We start from the raw sequence: 21,273 nt of genomic DNA on the forward strand, positions 1-21,273 counted from the left end.
TAAACAACCAACATATTAAGCAACAAGTGGCCCTTTTTAAGTGTCTGTCTTGGATGAACACGTTACCCTGTGTACCAAAGGCTCCCAACTAAACAGCACCAGTGTAAACACACAATCCTTTTTCATCAAACCTCTTCGATGGTGACTTTTTTTTTTTTGCCCTCTTATTACAGCCTTTGACCATTAGTGATGTGTGGCAGTCCCCTCTAGCAGAGAGAGCTAATCTGCCCCATGTCTTACCAGCAGGATACAATGTTTTTACTTCTCTCTTGTGATTTCAGCGCTTGAAGAACGCAGTCAAACCCAGCAAGGACTGGGGCCCCGCCCTGATGGAACACCGGACTGGCCGCTACGCTCAGACCTGCAGCGCAATGAGCGAGTGTAGCCCAGAGGCCCAGCCACTGAATCAAGAGAGGCACAAGACAGACGAGATGAGCCTCACAATACAGGGCATCAACGGGCAGGCCCACAGCCAGGACTCTAAAGTGTAATAGGCTCCGGCAGGGGCAGGGTGGAAGGAAGGGGAGCAGATGGTGGCACGGATGAGAATCCTTGCCCATTTCCCCCCTCTCGTAATCATTCAGACCCGTCGTATCCTCCGTCGTCCCACATTTTCGAACCCGTCAACCCCCTGAGCATTCAACGAAATACTACAGAAACTGTAACTGCCTCCCAGTCACGTGGAGAGACGAAAACTACAACCTTACAAGCTGCTGAGCAGAGGAATCCCCTCGGCGGGGTCGTTCTGTTCCTTCTCCCCTGTTACCGGATCACATGGACACAGTTTATTGTGTGGGATTACGTTTTAACATCTCCTTAAAAAGAAGCAGAGGTGGGGGGGAGAGGAGAGATGAGCTCATCTCAAAAAAGTAGTTTTTACTCACTTTTATAGGTTTAGTTTACATTTTTTTTAATATATATATATTTTTTTTTTTTTAGCCTCAAGTTTTGTGTAGCCATTGAAAAACAAACAACCAAGCGGGATATTAAGGGGAGAAGCCGAGCCCTCATCTTCCCTCCTACCCCAGTCACGGAGCCGGGGGGTGCTAGGACCACACGGGGTGTCACCAGCATCGGAATGCGTTTTTGAAACACTAGGACTTTTCACTGTGCGAGGAGAGAGAGACAAAATGGCTACAGGCTCATATCCTGTTTCTTGCGCAGCAGGAAGGAAAAAGGGTCACCCTGTGAAATTAGTGACGGGTCCATCCGTCCGCCTGCTGTACCCATACACATCTGCCTACTAGGTGACTGACTTATAACACATACAGAAGGGAACCTCCCTGCCCGGCTACCTGGAATAACTGTGTTGCTCTTTGTGTCTTTTTGGGAGCCTTGTTTATACCAGCAGAGAAATAGCATTCCAGAATAGTAATAGGCTGCATTGTTGTACCTCTGCATCCTGAGCGTAAATGGGTCCCACAGCGCCTCCTGTGGATCAAATGGTCTCTGCACATCTCCGTATTCCTCTACTAAGCTTTTTCTGCTGCTGTCCAATAATGGCCACTGGGTGTCAGTGTAAGCACCACATTTAAAATGCTAATGAATTTATTTTCTTTTTGCTCTTATTTAAAAAAAAAAAAAAAAAAAGAATCCTGCATTTGTAGGTTCCACTTTTCCTGCCCACTTCAAATTGGCGTAAGACTGGAATTTTAAACCCCTCTCTGCTAGGAAGTTGCTCTGAAGGTCTTCCTGGCTTTTTAGGGATTGGAAATGTAGCAGCCTCTGGAATGTGTATTTATAATGTATGTATACTGTATATATGTACTGAGGGAGAGTAACTACACTGTATTGCATGACTTTACCATGCCTTCGGCTGGAGCTTTTAATAATGAGCAAACAAACCAAGACAAGGTAACTTGTAACCAAGAGCAAAAGTGCACACATGCCCCTAATAATGGTGGGCAACTGAGCTGTATTATACACTGGCTCACACATACAGCCAATTAATGCACAAGTATTCCCAGAGGCACAGGCCCACATGCTGCATTTTAGTTTTAAATAGATTTATATATCACCAAGTATACATATTTTTAATACAAGGGAAACATAATTAAAAGCATAATATAAAATGTGACACTATTTATTATAGGCAATGTGGCTTCTTGTGGGTACCACTGGGAAATAGGGGGCTGGTTTGGGGGTTTGGGCGAAGACTAAAAAGTGCTCGAGTTTGACATCCTGATATATATATATATATATATACACACACACTATTCACAAGTGGCTTTGCATCACATATATACAATATATATATATATATATATATATACTGTATATAGGTGCTGCAAGAGCAGCTTGCGAATAGTACAGTGGGGGTGATTTTGGTGGCATGTTTGCGGCCAGATCTAATAAGTACCCAGTGTCCTGTTGACAATAGCCTCCCTCTTTGCTTTACTTCCCACTGCTCCGTTTAATAAGCCTCAGGAAGAGATAATATAAGGAAACAAGCAGCACAGAAGAGAGGGACGTTACCTTCTCCTTCCCCATTCTTTATCCACCTAGTGCTGCCATTATATCTAAAACCTGAACCCCCAAACCGCATCCTGCTGCATGGAGCAATACTATACAGTGTATATCATTTGGAATAATATATTTGATCCTATACGTACTCTGCAACGCATTTCCCAGGCCTTCTGCCATAAGGCACCTTAAGTTCATGTTAATGAGCTGTAAGGTGTCTTCCTGCCCCGGAAGATGCCCTGTGACAGAAGACTGCTTAGTAAATATGGGCCAGGATCTTTAAACAGTTATCTATGCCAGGGCAGGCACCTCCAGCACTGAAAGGGTGCGCCAGGTACAGCAGGGAAGCGAATGACGTGATGTCCCCTGTCACTGAACCAGCCGTGTCTGGTCCAGCGCAGACTGCGGACCATGCAGGAGACATTATCTGGGTGATGGGGATGGATACAGTACATGTGGCTCAGGGGGGGCTATCTTTTGACATTTTTGGGGATGACATTTTCCATTGTGTTATCATTCTTATGGCAGAATGCTTACTGTGATCACACAACGGATACTCTGGTGATACAACTCATATCTTCTCTTAGTTGGACAAGGACAGGGGGGCTCAACTCAAGTCCTCAAGACCCCCCTTCCCCCCACCACCCAACAGGTCAGATTTTAAGGATATCCCTGCTTCAGCACAGGTGGCACAGTCAAAGACTGAGCCACCTGTGCTGAAGCTGGTCTATCCTTAAAACCTGAGCTGTTGAGGACTGGTGTTGAGCAGCACTGAGATAGGATACGAGAGGATGGGGATGCTGCATGAGCCCAGTGTGTAACCAGATCAGAAACGTGCACAGTGCTGCAGAGGTCCGTGTATGTTTGCCACGGCCTGTGAGAATCCTGGCGCTGTCATTCGATATATAGTCATTGTTATCTGCTGTATTTGTGATCAGGTGTTTAACCCTTTTGCTGCTGAGAGGAGCAAGTTGCTGCTTCAGTATTAGTTGCAGGTCTCTAAGCAGCAGAGAAGTTGACTTAAAGAGTCAAGGTGCAGGGCGAGGATAATTCTTCACCCTGAAGTTACCCAATGTGTTACTTTGCAGACCTCTATGGCAAAGAGGGGGTTAAAATTGAAAGTTGTTGTTTACACTGAAGGATGCCTACATTCCCAGAACACCATTTTTTTTGTATCGTTTTCTTTCACCTCATTTCGTTTTCTTTCACCTGATTGGAATGACCACTGAAAATACTTTAGGAGAAGCAGAATGACTCTGATTTGTCAGTCTTACCGAGTAACATTCCATGCAGGGAGCAGAGTCAGAAGTCTGAGGCCTCTCCAGTATTCTAGGGGTTAACGATTTGTAATGTCATAAAAAAAAAAGTTTTCTAGATGCCTTTGCTCCCCAAAGTAGTTCTATATCAGGGGTGGGCAACTCCAGTCCTCAAGGGCCACCAACAGGTCAGATTTTCAGGATATCCCTGCTTCAGCACAGGTAACTCAATCAGTGGCTCAGTCATTATAATTGAGCCACCTGTCCGGAAGCAGGGGCATCGTAAAAACCCGACCTGCTGGTGGCCTTGAGGACTGGAGTTGGCCACCCCTGTTCTATACGATTGAATATGTAATAAGATGATAATGATATCCTTTTTCAGAAAGCAGCCATCTTGGATCTGTGATGTCATTGGTGACCCCGGAAAGATTATCGAGGCTGCATTAAATGCTTTGCGTTTTGCTTTCTTGGAAACGGCGTAGCCCTGTCCCCCTCCCATGGTCACTCACCTGAGTATTGTTCCACAGTAATAAGGGAGAGGGGCCATTGGTGTTATTCTTGCAAAAGCTTTACGGATTAATGAGCAACCTCCCTGATCCTCCCGATGTCACAGAAGACCCCACCCAAACCAACATGACTCCCCCCGGTTGGTGTAGAGAAAGTAAAGAAAATACAATCATTTCGTTTTGTATACCATATTAAGGTAAGGCAGCAGAAGAAGCACGGTGCCCATTATTTAGCACTTTAGCAATTGGACCCCACAGGGTCCATATTTACTAAGCCTCCACACTGCACAATTGGGGGGAAACCAGTGCAAAAACCAGCACCGTATTTATCATGGAACAAGAATCCGATTGGAAGCAATTTCCCCTTTGATAACTCCCATGGAATTCGTGTGCACTGGTTGTGCCGCAGTTTTTCAGGGACATCCTGAACACCTGACTGTTGAGGGGTCCCGAGGACTGGAGTTGAGGGCCCCTGACTTATTTAACATGATGTTAACTTTTCCTCCGTCTTCCAAATCCTTTCGCAAAGCGGTGCATGCCCCACTGGCTGTGAAAGGGTTAATCTCTAGACTAGCGCAGACGAGCACGAGGGCGAAAGTAATGACGTCAAAAGCTGCTACGTAATGTTTTGGTCGGTTTGTTTTCTGGGAAGGTCATTAGTCAGATCAGGGGTGGACAACTGCAGTCCTCAAGGGCTATCAACAGGTCAGGTTTTCTGGATTTCCCTGCTTCAGCACAGGTGGCTCAGTGATTGAGCCAGCTGTGCTGATGCAGGGATATCCTGAAACCCTGACCTGTTGGTGGCCCTTGAGGACTGCAGTTGCCCACCCCTGAGTTAGACAGTATCAGGCTTCTCCCTTCAGGTATCTGCTGCTCTTTCTAGGCTTTGGTTATCTTGATCAGAACACATTCAGAAGGGGGGGAGGGGTGGCTGTGTTTACCTGGGAATGTCAGTCCTCAGCTGGGCTGTCAGGCCTGTTTTACGTGATGGCTTCCTGTAGTATTCTGGGTCGGAATGGACTATTTTACTGTGAATCCTGCAGTTTTCTTGTTCAGTCAGTGCAATTTCTGTTATTACGTGCAACTCCATAAATGTAGACTTCTATTAGTAAATTATCAAGCACCCTGTAATGTCACCAGCACAATAATCATGTGGTTTGTGCTCCTGTTCTATGATGTCGGTTAGTGCTCTGTAATAATGTAGCAATGACCTTTACAAATAGTGTCGCCAACTGTCATTAAAGACCCCAAAAATGGAGAGCAGGGGGTGAATTATACTAAACCAGTATTTTTTTAAACCTTTTCTTTGTGTAAGGAACCAAGGAACCCTGTCATTATGTTGTGAAATTCTGAGGAACCCCAAACCTGTCTAATAGCGCGTCTGAGATCAGATGCATTGTAAGGAACCCCAACCCTCTCTAATATCGCGTCTGAGATCAGATGCATTGTAAGGAACCCCAACCCTCTCTAATAGCGCGTCTGTGATCAGATGCATTGTAAGGAACCCCAACCCTCTCTAATAGCGCGTCTGTGATCAGATGCATTGTAAATTCTTCTGTATTTGGCACAATTTTCAAATGACCTGAAAATTGCAGGGACCCTTTAGGGATGCCCGGGGAAGCCAAGGTTTCTTAGGAACCCCTGTTGAAAATCACTGTTCTAAACTGATCTATTTTCACCACGTGACACTTGGAAGGCGTTCATGCGTTTGAAATCTGAGGCCCACACTGCAACCAGAAGACACTTGTGAGGTTTCAGTGTTCATATATTTGTGAAACACAATATAAGGTGTTACAAACACAACCTCACCATCCACAGTGGCATATTGATACAATTTGTCTTAATGCCATTGTTATGCTGCAAACTTCTTAAATCCAATAGTTGCAAAATTAGCACTTTAGTAACTGTATTACTCGTTGCCCTGTGCTAAATAGGACAAGTCTTCTATTGGGTCCTTACTGAAGATTTTCAGTGTTATGCCAACTGACGAGGCAGTTTTATGTAAGAAGATGACAATGTGTTATATCCTTTACTACAAGATAGTTAGTGATTGCGGTACTTAACCGCTCCTGCAGAAAAAGGGCTTTCGTGTGCATTAGGTTTCCCACAATATTGATGATTTAAACTGCATTTCACATGACACTGTCCTGCATAAGTTATACCTGCAGTTCGGTAAATATAACAACTATCTTTCATCTAGTGTAGTTAAGACATATGATACTTGCACAAAGCTTACGGAAGCAATTATACAGTATTGTCTATTCCAGGGGTAGCCAACTCCAATTCTCAAGGGCCACCAACAGGTCAGGTTTTCATGATATCACTGCTTCAGCACAGGTGGCTCAGTTATTATGACTGACCCACTGATTGAGCCATTGATTGAGCCACCCGTGCTGAAGCAGGGATGTGCCTGAATCTTTTGCTGTCTGAATTTCTAACACCATACATTCTGCTACTTTTTAAATACAACAGGAGTGTAAGAAAACTCAGGAACTATACGTACTTTAGGACATTAGGCTGCGCTTATAGTAATGGCAACGCGACCGCATGACATCACACTTTTGTTGCTCTAGGTGCAGGAGACCTCGGGAGGGCGACAGGGTGTGTGGGCCGTGACATCACGCGAGCAGTACGCCCTTATTGGCTGAGCCGCTCACGTGACGCTGCCATCGCTGGGCAAAATCAAAATTGTTTCACAGCGATTTTGATTGCTGTGTCGCTGCGTAGCGCTGTCGCGCCCACTATGGGCACCCCCAACGGACTTCAAGTACTCAAGACGGCGCTGTGCGCTGTCGCCAGTACTATAAGCGCAGCCTAACTCAGATGGTAATGCTACTCGCAACGGATTTTCTCACAGCCTGAGATTGCTGCCTGAGCTGGATGAGAAGTAGAGACTTCTCTGCGATATATTACAGCTACAAGCATCTTTCAAACCCAGTGTTTGTGTCACAGATCGTGGGTATACACAAATATTGACGGATGTGGTTTCCAGGTGGGGAGAAAGTGAGTAGTGTGGGTGACCAGATAATCTCATCGATCAGTGACTGGCCCCCAGATAATCTCATCGATCAGTGACTGGCCCCCAGATAATCTCATCGATCAGTGACTGGCTCATCCAAAGCTTTGTTTTTACAACTTGCATTTGATGCTGACAGTGCAACTATCCCTAGATAGCGACTTAGGCAGGGTTGGTTCTCTATTATACGGTAATCAAGCAGATGTTTATCCTTGACTTTCGTTCTCATGTTTGCCAACCTTTGATGTTTTATCCCCCCCAATGACTGTTCCCCAGGTAACGCAGATGTGCCCCATGTTATCTGCTGCGTTCCTGGTCTTAGATTTACTAAGAGAGCAGAAATGACAAAAATTGAGCTTCAAAATAATTTCATTACGCTTGCCTTGAAATGTACACAAGTCCCATAACTGTTCGTGTAATGTTAATTTGGTATTACAAAGCCGCAAACTAATACTGGGTCCATATGCACTAAATATACTTGTAGAAAAAGGCGTAAGTAGATGGATGACCTAATGGTGCAATTAAGGATTAAAATGTTATGTTCTGGATGCTCTCTTACCTTTCTAATATTTGCTACCTAGTTCATTACCAGTGTTTTTTTTGTTTTGTTTTTAAAACAAATACTACATTTTTTGCCTTCCTGACTTAAAATATTAACAGTGAGCGTACTGAAGATGTTCTCGTAATGCCTGTCATACTCTGGTAGCACAAGTTAATATTTCTGTGAATGTAGAACCATGTCTGTATTGTTGGACATTAGAAAGGAATGTATGATTGAGAATGGTCTGTAATGTCCTTGTTTTGGGGGTGTCCTTGCGTTTGTAAATTGTACCTTTGCCGACGTTTCGCTGCCACACCAACAAGTATTATAACTTTTCGTAGGTCTTAGCGACCAGTGTTTGTAATTATTATTTTTTTTTTTAAAAAAGTAACTTTTCTTGAACACCTAGTTTTTAACTAATCAGTAAATATATTGTTGTTGGTTTCTGGCTTTGTTGTTTTATTTTGTTCTGTGTCCTCCAGGATCTTTTCTCTTTCCTATGTATGTTTATTTGAACTTTAAAGTGTGTATTTCAGCAATATCCCCCATCCAAACACAGGCACCTTACTCCATGCTTAGCATAGGCAGTTTCACTTCAGTGTATGGTCTCCGTAGCTGTTACAGTACAATGTCCCCTGCTGTCACAGATTTCAGCTCTACTCATTTGAATGTAGCTGAAATCAGCATAGGGGTCTGGGTGTTTGGGAACCCAAACTCCATGGACCTAAACATGCTACAATTTATAGCACAATCAATGGTAAAGGGGTTAAATAGAAGCAGTTATCTCCATGGTAATAAGATGGTCATGTTTTACACCTCAACAGTAACCTATCTTAAAGCTGGACACTATATCAACTTTGTTGACACAATTATCCTAAATGTGATGGAACTGGTCACTGCAAACTCCTACCGCATTCTGAGAGCAGGTGATTATGTTGGTAGCAATGGGTACAGTATGCTGTGCCTGCCCACCTTAAGGCCAACCAATTCACGGCCACACTTTGTGTCCACACCGGCAGCACTTGTGAAGGAACAGATTTTTACACCGAAAGGGCAGGAGAATCCTTTCTACAGAAGTGAGCGCTAAGGGCCTCAGGTGGTCACTGTCCCATACACAGTGAAGCCATGGAGGTGACTAGGCTGGCTGCAAGCGAGGCAGATACTGAGATTTCGTGAATGAAACCGTAAATACCTCTTGATGATTTTGTAAAGACGGCTTTGAGCAATAGCCAGAGAACACAGATCCAAATGTCCACTGATTATCATCTTTGGTGATATTTTATTATGATAACCAACTACTGGAAAACCCGATGTTATAAGTACATTTAACCCAAAAGGAGTGCACAGTATATAACATGTTCAAATCCAGGTAGTGTTCGTGGTCAGCTCAGTGCGACTTCCCACCTGGAGGTGGTTTACAGATACGGTAATTAGTAAGAAATTGTATATAAAGGAACTAAAGTACTAACCAAGTTACTGCTAATTGACCAATACTATTGAATTGGTTTGTGGAATCGTTAATAAGGCCATATATCAGAAACCCAATGCCTCTGTAGTGTAGTCTGATATATAATAAATGCTGACGTATATAAACTTGCACATACATGTCTGCGTAAAAAATCCTGATAACCTAACATTGAAATAACTGACTTTTAGAGGACTTTCTGGTAGCCTATTTTTGCCTCTCGTAGTGGTAATGAGCTGTAGCAGCCATGTTGGTCCTGGAAAAATTTAGGATTAGTTTGCATTACGTGACACCTTTTAGTGATTGGCCAACAGGAGCGGTCTTGGGAGGAGGCTTGGGTTGGATATGAAAGTTTTTTTAGTATATGCAAAATAATCTAGTTCTCTCCTAGTGGGTGAGACTGTCAGGGCACACGCTGCATTATAGGTACAGTTTGAAGGGGGCACAAGTTAATTTGGGGTTAGGATGCTCATCTCAGTACCATCTCCCCCTTTAGCAGGCTACCCATTGGATTATTCATCTTACTGGAGTCTTTATATCATTTTGGGGTGTTAGTGATAACACCAAGGTGCGGGGGGGGGGGGAGGGGGGTCATTTATCAAACCTTAACAGCTGCGAAGCTGGTGCAAAAAAACCCACCCAATTCATCAAAGGAAACATTTGATTGATTTCAATGGAGTTTCTTTTCTTTGGTAACTCTGGTTCTATTTTTTTGCACCAGTTTTGCCGCTGAGAGACTTTGCCAAATCCCCCTCGTGGGGTGAGGTGTACAGTATGTGGTATTTTTTCCATATCCATAACAATGTTCTGTATATGTCTGTGTTAAGTAAAAGGATACACGGTGTTTACATTTTAACACAGTGATAGTTAAGTAATATTTGTATGTCTTAGATTAGAATACTGTGAACTATACCAAGATACTTTTTATAGTTGTCGATGGTTGGTGTGGATGACTCGAGCACCCTCCAGCTATAAACATGTTGATATTTAAACATTGTATTCTGCATTATTGCTATAGCTTGTGATTTCCATGAGACAGGCTGTGAACCAACAAATGCAGAGAACAACACTGGAACTCTTATCACCCCACATCTCACTTTATATAAAAGCATATTCCAAGATCTTTATTAACACCCCCCACTAATCTGACAACACAATTTAGATTCTTTTGTAAACAGTTGTACTAGCAAAGAAACAAGTTTGGGGTAAGGTTGTGTATGGTATTACTTCTGTACATATTTCTCCTGCCTCCCTCTGACATTGCTCCCCTGGTGCTTATGATGTGTATAGATGCTCAGCGGATAAAAATATCACTCGTGAGCACCTTGACATCTCAGGCAGGTCTGCAACCCTGTCCTTCCCCATTATCCCTTAGCATACAAGGCTTCCACTAGTATAGATGCTCAGGAATTAATGAGTCTATTTTACCTATTTTTCTAAAGACCAGCGAAACGGTGGAAGTTTGTGAAAGAATTGAGGAGTATGAAGTAGACTGGAAAAAAGACAGGTTTCAAAAACAGAATACATCGATATATATATTCATAATGTGTATGTTTGCATACATGCAGTGTTCAGCCAATACCGTTAATACCTATTCAATCAGTACAACGTTACCATGCAACATGTAGTGCTGATGATAGGACACGATTCATATTTTGGGGGCCAAAGCTTCAATTTCATAACTTTGCTGTTATTTTTCTACCTACTCCCCACATTTCAGTACCCCCAGGCTCTTAACCCTTCCTGACAAAACAAATGCAATATGTAATATGTAATGCACGTCTACGCTCGTCACAACTTGTTCTTTCTCCTTTCTTGGTCACACTCCCCGTGAAGCCAACAGTATATTGTTTGATGTGTTACCTTTTAACTGTCCATAGCAATAATTGTGTCAAAGCACATTGTTTTTCATTTACAATGCTGTAAAAGTGACTTGTAGGATCAGTAAATAGATTTTAATTAAATTTATATTCCAGTTGTGTGGGTTTTTTTTTCTTCTGTTGTCAATATGCTGAACTTCAACTTTCACTGACTTTTGACTCCTCCAGTAAGGGGTTAATGTATAGTACAGGTGATGGTTGCAGTTACCTAAACACAGCTAACACGTGAGTAACGTAGTATGTGGGGGGTTTGGACCGAACCAAAGCTCCTCACTAACATGTTTAACTACAAATAATGGGGGAGATTCAGGCCTGTTGCGGGTAACGCACCTGATCTGGCGTTCAAATCCATGGATGTGAATAGCAGTTAACATTGCATTGACGGACCTTAGTACATCTCCCCGATGTGACTCCATGCTAGGAGTGAACCCATTCCACCTGACCGGTCACTTTTTAGTAGTGTTACAGTGCAGCACTCTTTAGTAGTGTTACAGTGCAGCACTCTTTAGTAGTGTTACAGTGCAGCACTCTTTAGTAGTGTTACAGTGCAGCACTCTTTCGTAGTGTTACAGTGCAGCACTCTTTAGTAGTGTTGCAGTGCAGCACTCTTTAGTAGTGTTGCAGTGCAGCACTCTTTAGTAGTGTTACAGTGCAGCACTCTTTAGTAGTGTTACAGTGCAGCACTCTTTAGTAGTGTTACAGTGCAGCACTCTTTAGTAGTGTTACAGTGCAGCACTCTTTAGTAGTGTTACAGTGCAGCACTCTTTAGTAGTGTTACAGTGCAGCACTCTTTAGTAGTGTTACAGTGCAGCACTCTTTAGTAGTGTTACAGTGCAGCACTCTTTAGTAGTGTTACAGTGCAGCACTCTTTAGTAGTGTTACAGTGCAGCACTCTTTAGTAGTGTTACAGTGCAGCACTCTTTAGTAGTGTTACAGTGCAGCACTCTTTAGTAGTGTTACAGTGCAGCACTCTTTAGTAGTGTTACAGTGCAGCACTCTTTAGTAGTGTTACAGTGCAGCACTCTTTAGTAGTGTTACAGTGCAGCACTCTTTAGTAGTGTTACAGTGCAGCACTCTTTAGTAGTGTTACAGTGCGGCACTTTTTAAACGATCCCCTATTTTACTCACAATAACTTTCTGAGGCAGATTAATGTAACACCAGTTTGAAGTGGGTATCTTTCACATCAGTAATCCCCCCCCCCCCCAAATATGTATGAGCGAATGACAGGCGGTATAGGGTGTTCCTGAGCCCGTGTGGGGACTGTGCACTTAGTAAGGACCCAAACTGCACCTTAGCGTGGGTCACTTATAGCTAGGATGGTCAGGTGGCTTCTCCAAAAATACTAGTGTAACCCATCTCCCCCCCCCCCCCGGTCGCAGAGCGGACCCCTAAAGTGTAATGAGGGCTGGCTACATGTGTATGAGTGGTGCATACCTGCTGGCAACAGGAGGGCCTGAGTCTCCCGCGATGGTATGGGGGACAACAGGGACAGGCTACTGGGGTTCTTGCCTTCATCTCTTAGTGGTACAGCGCCTCCATCTCTGGCAAGCCCTATCAGGGTAGGGTGAAATCCTTCCAGAGAACCCCTTCAAGGGGTGAGAGATTTCAGTCTCAGTCTCTTTGTAAAAGTAGCACAAGTCCTTTATTGTACAGCAGCACACAGCAGCAAAACATGTACAGTGATCTTCTCCTCCTTCTCCTCCAGACTGTACCCCTTCAGGATGGCTGTCTGGGAATCTCACTGCTCCCTGCCTCCACCTCAAGGTACAGACACTCAGGGTGGGGCTAGCTCTTCCCTCACCCCCTAGGCAGGGTGAGGGGCATTGGTTCACCTCTAGCTAACTAGGCCCTACTGCTCAGGAACCTAGCTAACTCACACTTGCTCTGACTGTCCAGTCAGGCACTCCAACACTAACTGCCTGCCACTGACAAGAACTGGCAACTAAATTGAGACAGCCCTGCTCCTCATGATGTCGGCAGGCCCCTCCCATATGTCTCTTGCCTTAGACACAGAGTCAGGGGGCCTACCTCCACCAATCAGGGCAGGGATTGAAGCGGGGGAAACCCATGATAACTACTGGCAGCCTGGCCTTAGCAGGACTTACACCAGTAGGAGGAAAGACATATCGCCCTATTTCTTACCAGGGCTACACTAGATACAATAGTGAAAAAGGTGTGACGTGCTCGAGAGACACGCACTCAAGAAGCACACACCCACCTCTCTGCTCCATGCTGTTTCCTCCTCTCCTTGGTCCCACCCTCAGGCTCCTGACACCTCCTCCTGATTGGCTGCTGCTGGGCATTGCAGCCAAATCAGGATGGAGGGAGCTGACAAGCCCCCTAGCAACAGCCCTACTGTCTCCCTGCTCAGAGAAATCCCGCGGTCCCCCAAGTCGGTCAGGTCACTATGTCCAGAAGTAATACCGGATACATACATGTCCAGTATTACCTCTCATTTTTTTACTGGACAGAGTATCCAAATACAAGATAGTCCGGTGTAATACTGGACACCTGGCAACCCTAATAACAGCAAAAGCTTTTAAAGTTACTCCCCACAATGCTTTGCATCTAGAGCAGCAAGGCATTATGGGGGTGTGACTTTGGAAGTTCCTGCAGTGATTGACAGCTATACAACCCATGCTGTCTTCACACACCAAGGAGCAGTGGGTCCTTATCAAGTGCGTGTTCTCCCCACGAGCTCAGGACATATACTGCATGGGATCGGTCACACAGTTTTGTTAGCGATAGTCTGAGTAGGCTAAGATAAGTAGGTAAGATTTATAAATTAGGGTATCGCAGAACTAATATTTCCTAGCAAGGGGTGCAATGTAAAAAAGGTTGGGAACTACAGTGTTAGATTTAACATATGGCAGAAGAAAAGGTGGGAAGATAACCACAAAGTACGTATATGGAGATAAAATCCTGTGTGACCATATAAGCATGAACTGTAGGATACATTCAAACATGATCCATCACCATTCTTCTGTACGGCTGTTTTTGCACATTCATGCACAATGTATGTTCAGAAACCTACCCTTCGTAACAAATGACCCTAAAGAAAGTAAAGCGAATACAATTGGAAATGTTGTCAGTCTCCGTGTTTCATAAACAGCACCTGATTTATCAACTCCCCATCGGTTTCAATGGCATTTTTTTCTTTGGTACAAAAGTGGTATGTTGTGTCTCTTAACTACTTGCTAATAGCTCATCACAAACCACAAGCTGAGGCACATGTTGCTAAGCATTTCCAACATATGGCAAACGAATGAGAAACTCTCCAAAATCACTACCCAGCGGCTATAAGTTCTGGGATATATTTCGACTCCTTCTAACAGCTTGATTGTTTTGTTTTCTGAATCCACTAGTGCAGGGGTGCTCAACGACAGTCCTCAAGCCCCTCCAACAGGTCAGGTTTTCAGGACAATAATAATAATAGCATGTTCTTGTATAGCGCTGCTAGTTTTACGTAGCACATTACAGAGACATTTTGCAGGCACAGGTCCCTGCCCCGTGGAGCTTACAATCTATGTTTTTTGGGTGCCTGAGGCACAGGGAGATAAAGTGACTTGCCCAAGGTCACAAGGAGCCGACACCGGGAATTGAACCAGGTTCCCCTACTCACTCCTTATCCCATCTTCAGCACAGGTGGCTCAGTTGAAGACTGAGACTGATTGAAGCCCCTGTGCTGAAGCAGGGATATCCTGAAAACCTGACCTGTTGGGAGGGGAGGGGGGCATGCACAAAATTCCACTTAAATTCCTGTTTGTAAGGTTTTATAACATTTTGTCCATACAATTAAAAAATTCTAAACTTTGAGGACTGCATTTTAGCCGCTTTTCTACATTTCTGTACTCACATTTCCAAAACAAAAAAAAAGGCTCAGTGCATTAAAATAAAGCATTTATGGTGCTTTCCAATGGATTCCCATATAAACCACCTTCACAGTTGCCATTACTACTCATTTAGTGATGAAATGCTGCCCTCTAGTGGGAATAAAGTGTAATACAGGTAGTCCTCGATTATCCACTGGTATCTGTCCCACAAACCTGTCGAACGGTGCATCAAATGTTAATCCGCGTCAGATAATCCGTTCAGCGGAATGCATTAGCTGGGGTCGGATAATCCGTTCAGCGGAATACATTAGCTGGGGTCAGATAATCCGTTCAGCGGAATACATTAGCTGGGGTCAGATAATCCGTACAGCGGAATGCATTAGCTGGGGTCAGATAATTCGTTCAGCGGAATGCATTAGCTGCGGTCGGATAATCCGTTCAGCGGAATGCATTAGCTGGGGTCGGATAATCCGTCCAGCGGAATGCATTAGCTGGGGTCGGATAATCCGTTCAGCGGAATGCATTAGCTGGGGTCGGATAATCCGTTCAGCGGAATACATTAGCTGGGGTCAGATAATCCGTTCAGCGGAATGCATTAGCTGGGGTCAGATAATCCGTTCAGCGGAATGCATTAGCTGGGGTCGGATAATCCGTTCAGCGGAATACATTAGCTGGGGTCAGATAATCCGTTCAGCGGAATGCATTAGCTGGGGTCAGATAATCCGTTCAGCGGAATGCATTAGCTGGGGTCGGATAATCCGTTCAGCGGAATGCATTAGCTGGCGTCGGATAATCCGTTCGGCGGAATGCATTAGCTGGCGTCGGATAATCCGTTCAGCGGAATGCATTAGCTGGCGTCGGATAATCCGTTCAGCGGAATGCATTAGCTGGCGTCGGATAATCCGTTCAGCGGAATGCATTAGTTGGGGTCAGATAATCCGTTCAGCGGAATGATTAGCTGGCGTCAGATAATCCGTTCAGCGGAATACATTAGTTGGGGTCAGATAATCCGTTCAGCGGAATGCATTAGCTGGGGTCAGATAATCCGTTCAGCGGAATGCATTAGCTGGGGTCAGATAATCCGTTCAGCGGAATGCATTAGCTGGGGTCAGATAATCCGTTCAGCGGAATGCATTAGCTGGGGTCAGATAATCCGTTCAGCAGAATGCATTAGCTGGGGTCAGATAATCCGTTCAGCGGAATGCATTAGCTGGCGTCGGATAATCCGTTCAGCGGAATGCATTAGCTGGCGTCGGATAATCCGTTCGAAATAAGTCTGACAGATTCCGAGGACCACCTATATATAAATAATAAATCAAACTTATTTTTCTATACAGTATATTACTGATTTCCAGTCGGAGTGGTTCTCTCATCTAGGAGCAGAGAGATCGTTACGCGGAGATACTCCCTGGGATATATATTTAAATTTTCTTCCCTTGGAGATAGGAAAACCTGGTAGCCGTTTGAGTCAAATCATTAATGGTGACATCACTGGAGTGTATTGTGGAATAAGTGATATAAGGCGCAAACAACTATTAAAAAGTAACAATAGTGAATAAATCTATATAAAGGGAAATGTGATGATTAAAGTCCAACCACCCAGCTCAAACCTCACTGGTGGGACCTGTTTCACGGGTTCCAAGGATTCAAGTATTTTTCTCAAACATCCAGGGGGAGCATATGGGGAAAGAAATAAAAATTTAAGTGCAGACGTTTCTACAAAGTAGAATGATATAGTCTTGGCTCGTATAAATGTATTACTCACAAGATGTATGAGTTAATCAGGCAATTGGCAAATTGGGTTGCCACCCATCTGTATCTGGACCCCCCTTGTTTAAGATACCGTCAGCAGGATGATGTATATATAATAGAGAGAGAACTACATAGTGCGATCAAAAAGGTACAACTTTATAATTTAAAAAACGGGTCAATAAAATGCGCACTTACAATGTGCCAGTAAAAATCATGCATGTATCTCACAAATGGAGAAAATGGAAGCTCCCCGAACTGCTCACCGCCTCCCTCGGGTGTTTGGCTGGCTTTCTCTCACGGATCTGTGTGCCGATTCAGAGCCTCCCTCACGGCGCCCGTCCAGGAAGATGACGTCACGGCTGCAGAGTTGGTCAGCTACGGGTCGCGTTTGAGTCCAAAATTGGTACACTCTACGCGTTTCGCCCAGCTTGCTGTAGCTGTTGTCGGCTTCGTCAGGAGTGTGTAAAGGTTGGGTGCAGTTGATACTTATATACCCTATATACATGCTAATCTATTCAATTATACAATTAAACAATTGAACAACCTGATCTAAGACTATTATTATGGGAGTAAACTTGGAACTTACAAGTAATATAATCAATTGCTACGCATATGTTAATGTGTAAGTACAGATGACAATACATAAATGGAGCAACCAGAGAACAGACATTATGACCTTGTGATGTTTCAAGGTGCATATATATATAAAGTTACAATGATATCCCAACTTGGGCAATATGAAATGTCATTAGACAATTAATGTTTTGAATGGCATATATTTGGATTATCTTCCTTTCTATAATCCTCAAGGCGCAACACATATAAAAATAGATTGGGGAGATGGAGTTTGCGGGGTAAACTCTGTGCTCAGTATAAGACTGTTCACAACATTTTATAATAGTTTTTTCTTACTTCTTCAATGGGTCTTTTATTTCCAATATTTCTAGCAATAATGTTCAAATTGCAAACAATGGGTCTATCAGAATAGTATTGTTATGAGTTAATATATATGTGCAGTCTTTGGTGGGGTGCAATCTTCTGCACTAACATATATCTGGGAGCTAGTTTGTCATGAAGATATGGCAGGGTATTTATTTCTGATGGCAGTTTAATGGCATCTTATTCTGGGTGTATCTTGGTGGTCCAAACTTTATGTTTAGTGTATATACGTTAATAGATAAATATAATGAGCTGTAAAGATAGTATACAGATTCAATTAATCATATTTGAGATGTGAAGCAAAATTCTAAAGGCTTTCACTAGGGTTGCGTTGACAGGGGGGCTAAATACATATGGAAAAAGACGAAGTGAAGAAGAGTAATTATAAAAAGTAAAAATAAAAAATATAAAATGTAAAAAAACAGTACCTAGGTGCCAAAAAATAAAAATAAAATCTCTATCAATCAACTATAATGACATTTCATTTACAGTTTGTGGACACAGGATCAAACTATCAACATATAGATATAGTGTGTGCAGTTGTAGATTCCTAGGTGATATCCTGAAAAATAAGATAGGAAAAGCTGATGCAAAGACAAAGAGACAAAGGAACAGAAGAGGATCATATTAGTACCATCATTTTGAGCATAATCTATTTCAAAAAAGGAGCAAGATCTATCTCAGCATTGAGGCCTCTTGGAGCTAATGTTTTGAGGCGATGGATCCAAAATGTTTCCCTCTTTAGGAGTTCTGACCCCCTATCCCCTCCCCTCCAATGGGGTAGTACATGTTCGATGGCCTAGTCTTTAAAGCCATCGAACATGTACTACCCCATTGGAGGGGAGGGGATAGGGGGTCAGAACTCCTAAAGAGGGAAACATTTTGGATCCATCGCCTCAAAACATTAGCTCCAAGAGGCCTCAATGCTGAGATAGATCTTGCTCCTTTTTTGAAATAGATTATGCTCAAAATGATGGTACTAATATGATCCTCTTCTGTTCCTTTGTCTCTTTGTCTTTGCATCAGCTTTTCCTATCTTATTTTTCAGGATATCACCTAGGAATCTACAACTGCACACACTATATCTATATGTTGATAGTTTGATCCTGTGTCCACAAACTGTAAATGAAATGTCATTATAGTTGATTGATAGAGATTTTATTTTTATTTTTTTGGCACCTAGGTACTGTTTTTTTACATTTTATATTTTTTATTTTTACTTTTTATAATTACTCTTCTTCACTTCGTCTTTTTCCATATGTATTTAGCCCCCCTGTCAACGCAACCCTAGTGAAAGCCTTTAGAATTTTGCTTCACATCTCAAATATGATTAATTGAATCTGTATACTATCTTTACAGCTCATTATATTTATCTATTAACGTATATACACTAAACATAAAGTTTGGACCACCAAGATACACCCAGAATAAGATGCCATTAAACTGCCATCAGAAATAAATACCCTGCCATATCTTCATGACAAACTAGCTCCCAGATATATGTTAGTGCAGAAGATTGCACCCCACCAAAGACTGCACATATATATTAACTCATAACAATACTATTCTGATAGACCCATTGTTTGCAATTTGAACATTATTGCTAGAAATATTGGAAATAAAAGACCCATTGAAGAAGTAAGAAAAAACTATTATAAAATGTTGTGAACAGTCTTATACTGAGCACAGAGTTTACCCCGCAAACTCCATCTCCCCAATCTATTTTTATATGTGTTGCGCCTTGAGGATTATAGAAAGGAAGATAATCCAAATATATGCCATTCAAAACATTAATTGTCTAATGACATTTCATATTGCCCAAGTTGGGATATCATTGTAACTTTATATATATATGCACCTTGAAACATCACAAGGTCATAATGTCTGTTCTCTGGTTGCTCCATTTATGTATTGTCATCTGTACTTACACATTAACATATGCGTAGCAATTGATTATATTACTTGTAAGTTCCAAGTTTACTCCCATAATAATAGTCTTAGATCAGGTTGTTCAATTGTTTAATTGTATAATTGAATAGATTAGCATGTATATAGGGTATATAAGTATCAACTGCACCCAACCTTTACACACTCCTGACGAAGCCGACAACAGCTACAGCAAGCTGGGCGAAACGCGTAGAGTGTACCAATTTTGGACTCAAACGCGACCCGTAGCTGACCAACTCTGCAGCCGTGACGTCATCTTCCTGGACGGGCGCCGTGAGGGAGGCTCTGAATCGGCACACAGATCCGTGAGAGAAAGCCAGCCAAACACCCGAGGGAGGCGGTGAGCAGTTCGGGGAGCTTCCATTTTCTCCATTTGTGAGATACATGCATGATTTTTACTGGCACATTGTAAGTGCGCATTTTATTGACCCGTTTTTTAAATTATAAAGTTGTACCTTTTTGATCGCACTATGTAGTTCTCTCTCTATTATATATACATCATCCTGCTGACGGTATCTTAAACAAGGGACATCACTGGAGTGACCATGTAGCAAAGATTTTAGGTTTACTGCCGGTATACAATACTCTGTAAAGGACATTGCTCCATCAGTGTGCTCTGATCACTCATGGGGCATTGTCAGTTATTTTATTGTGCCTGTTTATTGATTTCCCACTCTACTTCTTCAGCAACAGGTTATTAATTCAGCCCGTGTCCGCACGGGCGCTGCAGCATGTCCATACTGCATGGGAGATCTTGTTCTGGGATCCATTTAATCTGTCCTGTGTCAGGATGAAGAGTTAGACTGCAGTGTCCTCACTCTCCGGTGGGTAGAGAATGAATTTGTCCCGCCAGCTGGACGCTGAACTGGAGGTGGTGAAGGGACAAAGACAGCATCCAGGCCTTTGGAGCCCAGTCCAAGTTTCGGCACAACCTGAGTCTGCTCCACAAAAGCACAGTCTGAGGGTAAAACTTGGCCGAGCATTACTTTCAGGAGCGGTGCTGGACCCTTCTGAAGGTCATCCATAGGGCACGATAAACCCTGTATCCTGTCTCTGCTAAGTGCAATGTCGGCGTTCTTTATGGGACTGTGGGATGCTATACAACTTATAACATTCACGCTCTCTTCTCCGACTCCAGCCGTAAGCTTCTCTGAACTCCTAAATCGATAAGATGCAGGTAGGTTTGGACTTGGACGTGTTACTGAAGCAATGGGGACAATGCTGCTTTTCTTTATTCCCTGAACCTTGAGCTTTGCATTGGGTGGGCTAGGTGCCACCTTAGGCCCATTGTCTTGTAAACAACCAGATTGAGGTCTTACATTGGATAATACTCTGTGCTGATTCTCAGTTGGGCTTCTTATTACTGCATCCAATGGTCTGGAACATAAAAAGAAGCGTAAACTGCTGGACAAAACACTTGAGTCCACCTCTGTTCTCCAAGCAAAAATGGGGGGGGGGGGGGGGGGGGAAGGTTTAAACATATGAAAAATAAATATATATTTTACATTTTAACTGCCCTTACTATATATATCTCCATTAAAGTTGGAGGAAAAGGAGATTTCACTAGCAGCAGAGGAAAGGGTTCTTTACAGGAAGGGCAGTTACAATGTGGAATTCATTACCCATGAAGACTGTGATGGCAGATACAATAGATATCGGACATCATTTTTTAGA

General features: G+C 43.1%; 2 protein-coding genes across 8 annotated transcripts in view; one reads left to right on the top strand and one right to left on the bottom strand.

The window, feature by feature from the left end:
* Nucleotides 1–11,226, top strand: part of SLC6A9 (solute carrier family 6 member 9) — a 120,237-nt gene extending 109,011 nt beyond the window's left edge. For all 7 annotated transcript variants that reach the window (XM_075616209.1, XM_075616214.1, XM_075616210.1 and 4 more), the window contains one exon: nucleotides 282–11,226. In XM_075616209.1, the coding sequence (XP_075472324.1) occupies nucleotides 282–491 (210 nt within the window). In that variant the 3' untranslated portion in view covers nucleotides 492–11,226. The remainder of the gene's footprint in view (nucleotides 1–281) is intronic.
* An 8,065-nt stretch (nucleotides 11,227–19,291) lies between these two features.
* Nucleotides 19,292–21,273, bottom strand: part of CCDC24 (coiled-coil domain containing 24) — a 52,599-nt gene continuing 50,617 nt past the window's right edge. The window contains exon 9 of the mRNA XM_075616217.1: nucleotides 19,292–20,976. Within this exon, the coding sequence (XP_075472332.1) occupies nucleotides 20,385–20,976 (592 nt within the window). The 3' untranslated portion in view covers nucleotides 19,292–20,384. The remainder of the gene's footprint in view (nucleotides 20,977–21,273) is intronic.

Source organism: Ascaphus truei, chromosome 10 (assembly GCF_040206685.1).
Source record: "Ascaphus truei isolate aAscTru1 chromosome 10, aAscTru1.hap1, whole genome shotgun sequence".
Taxonomy (NCBI): Eukaryota; Metazoa; Chordata; class Amphibia; order Anura; family Ascaphidae; genus Ascaphus; species Ascaphus truei.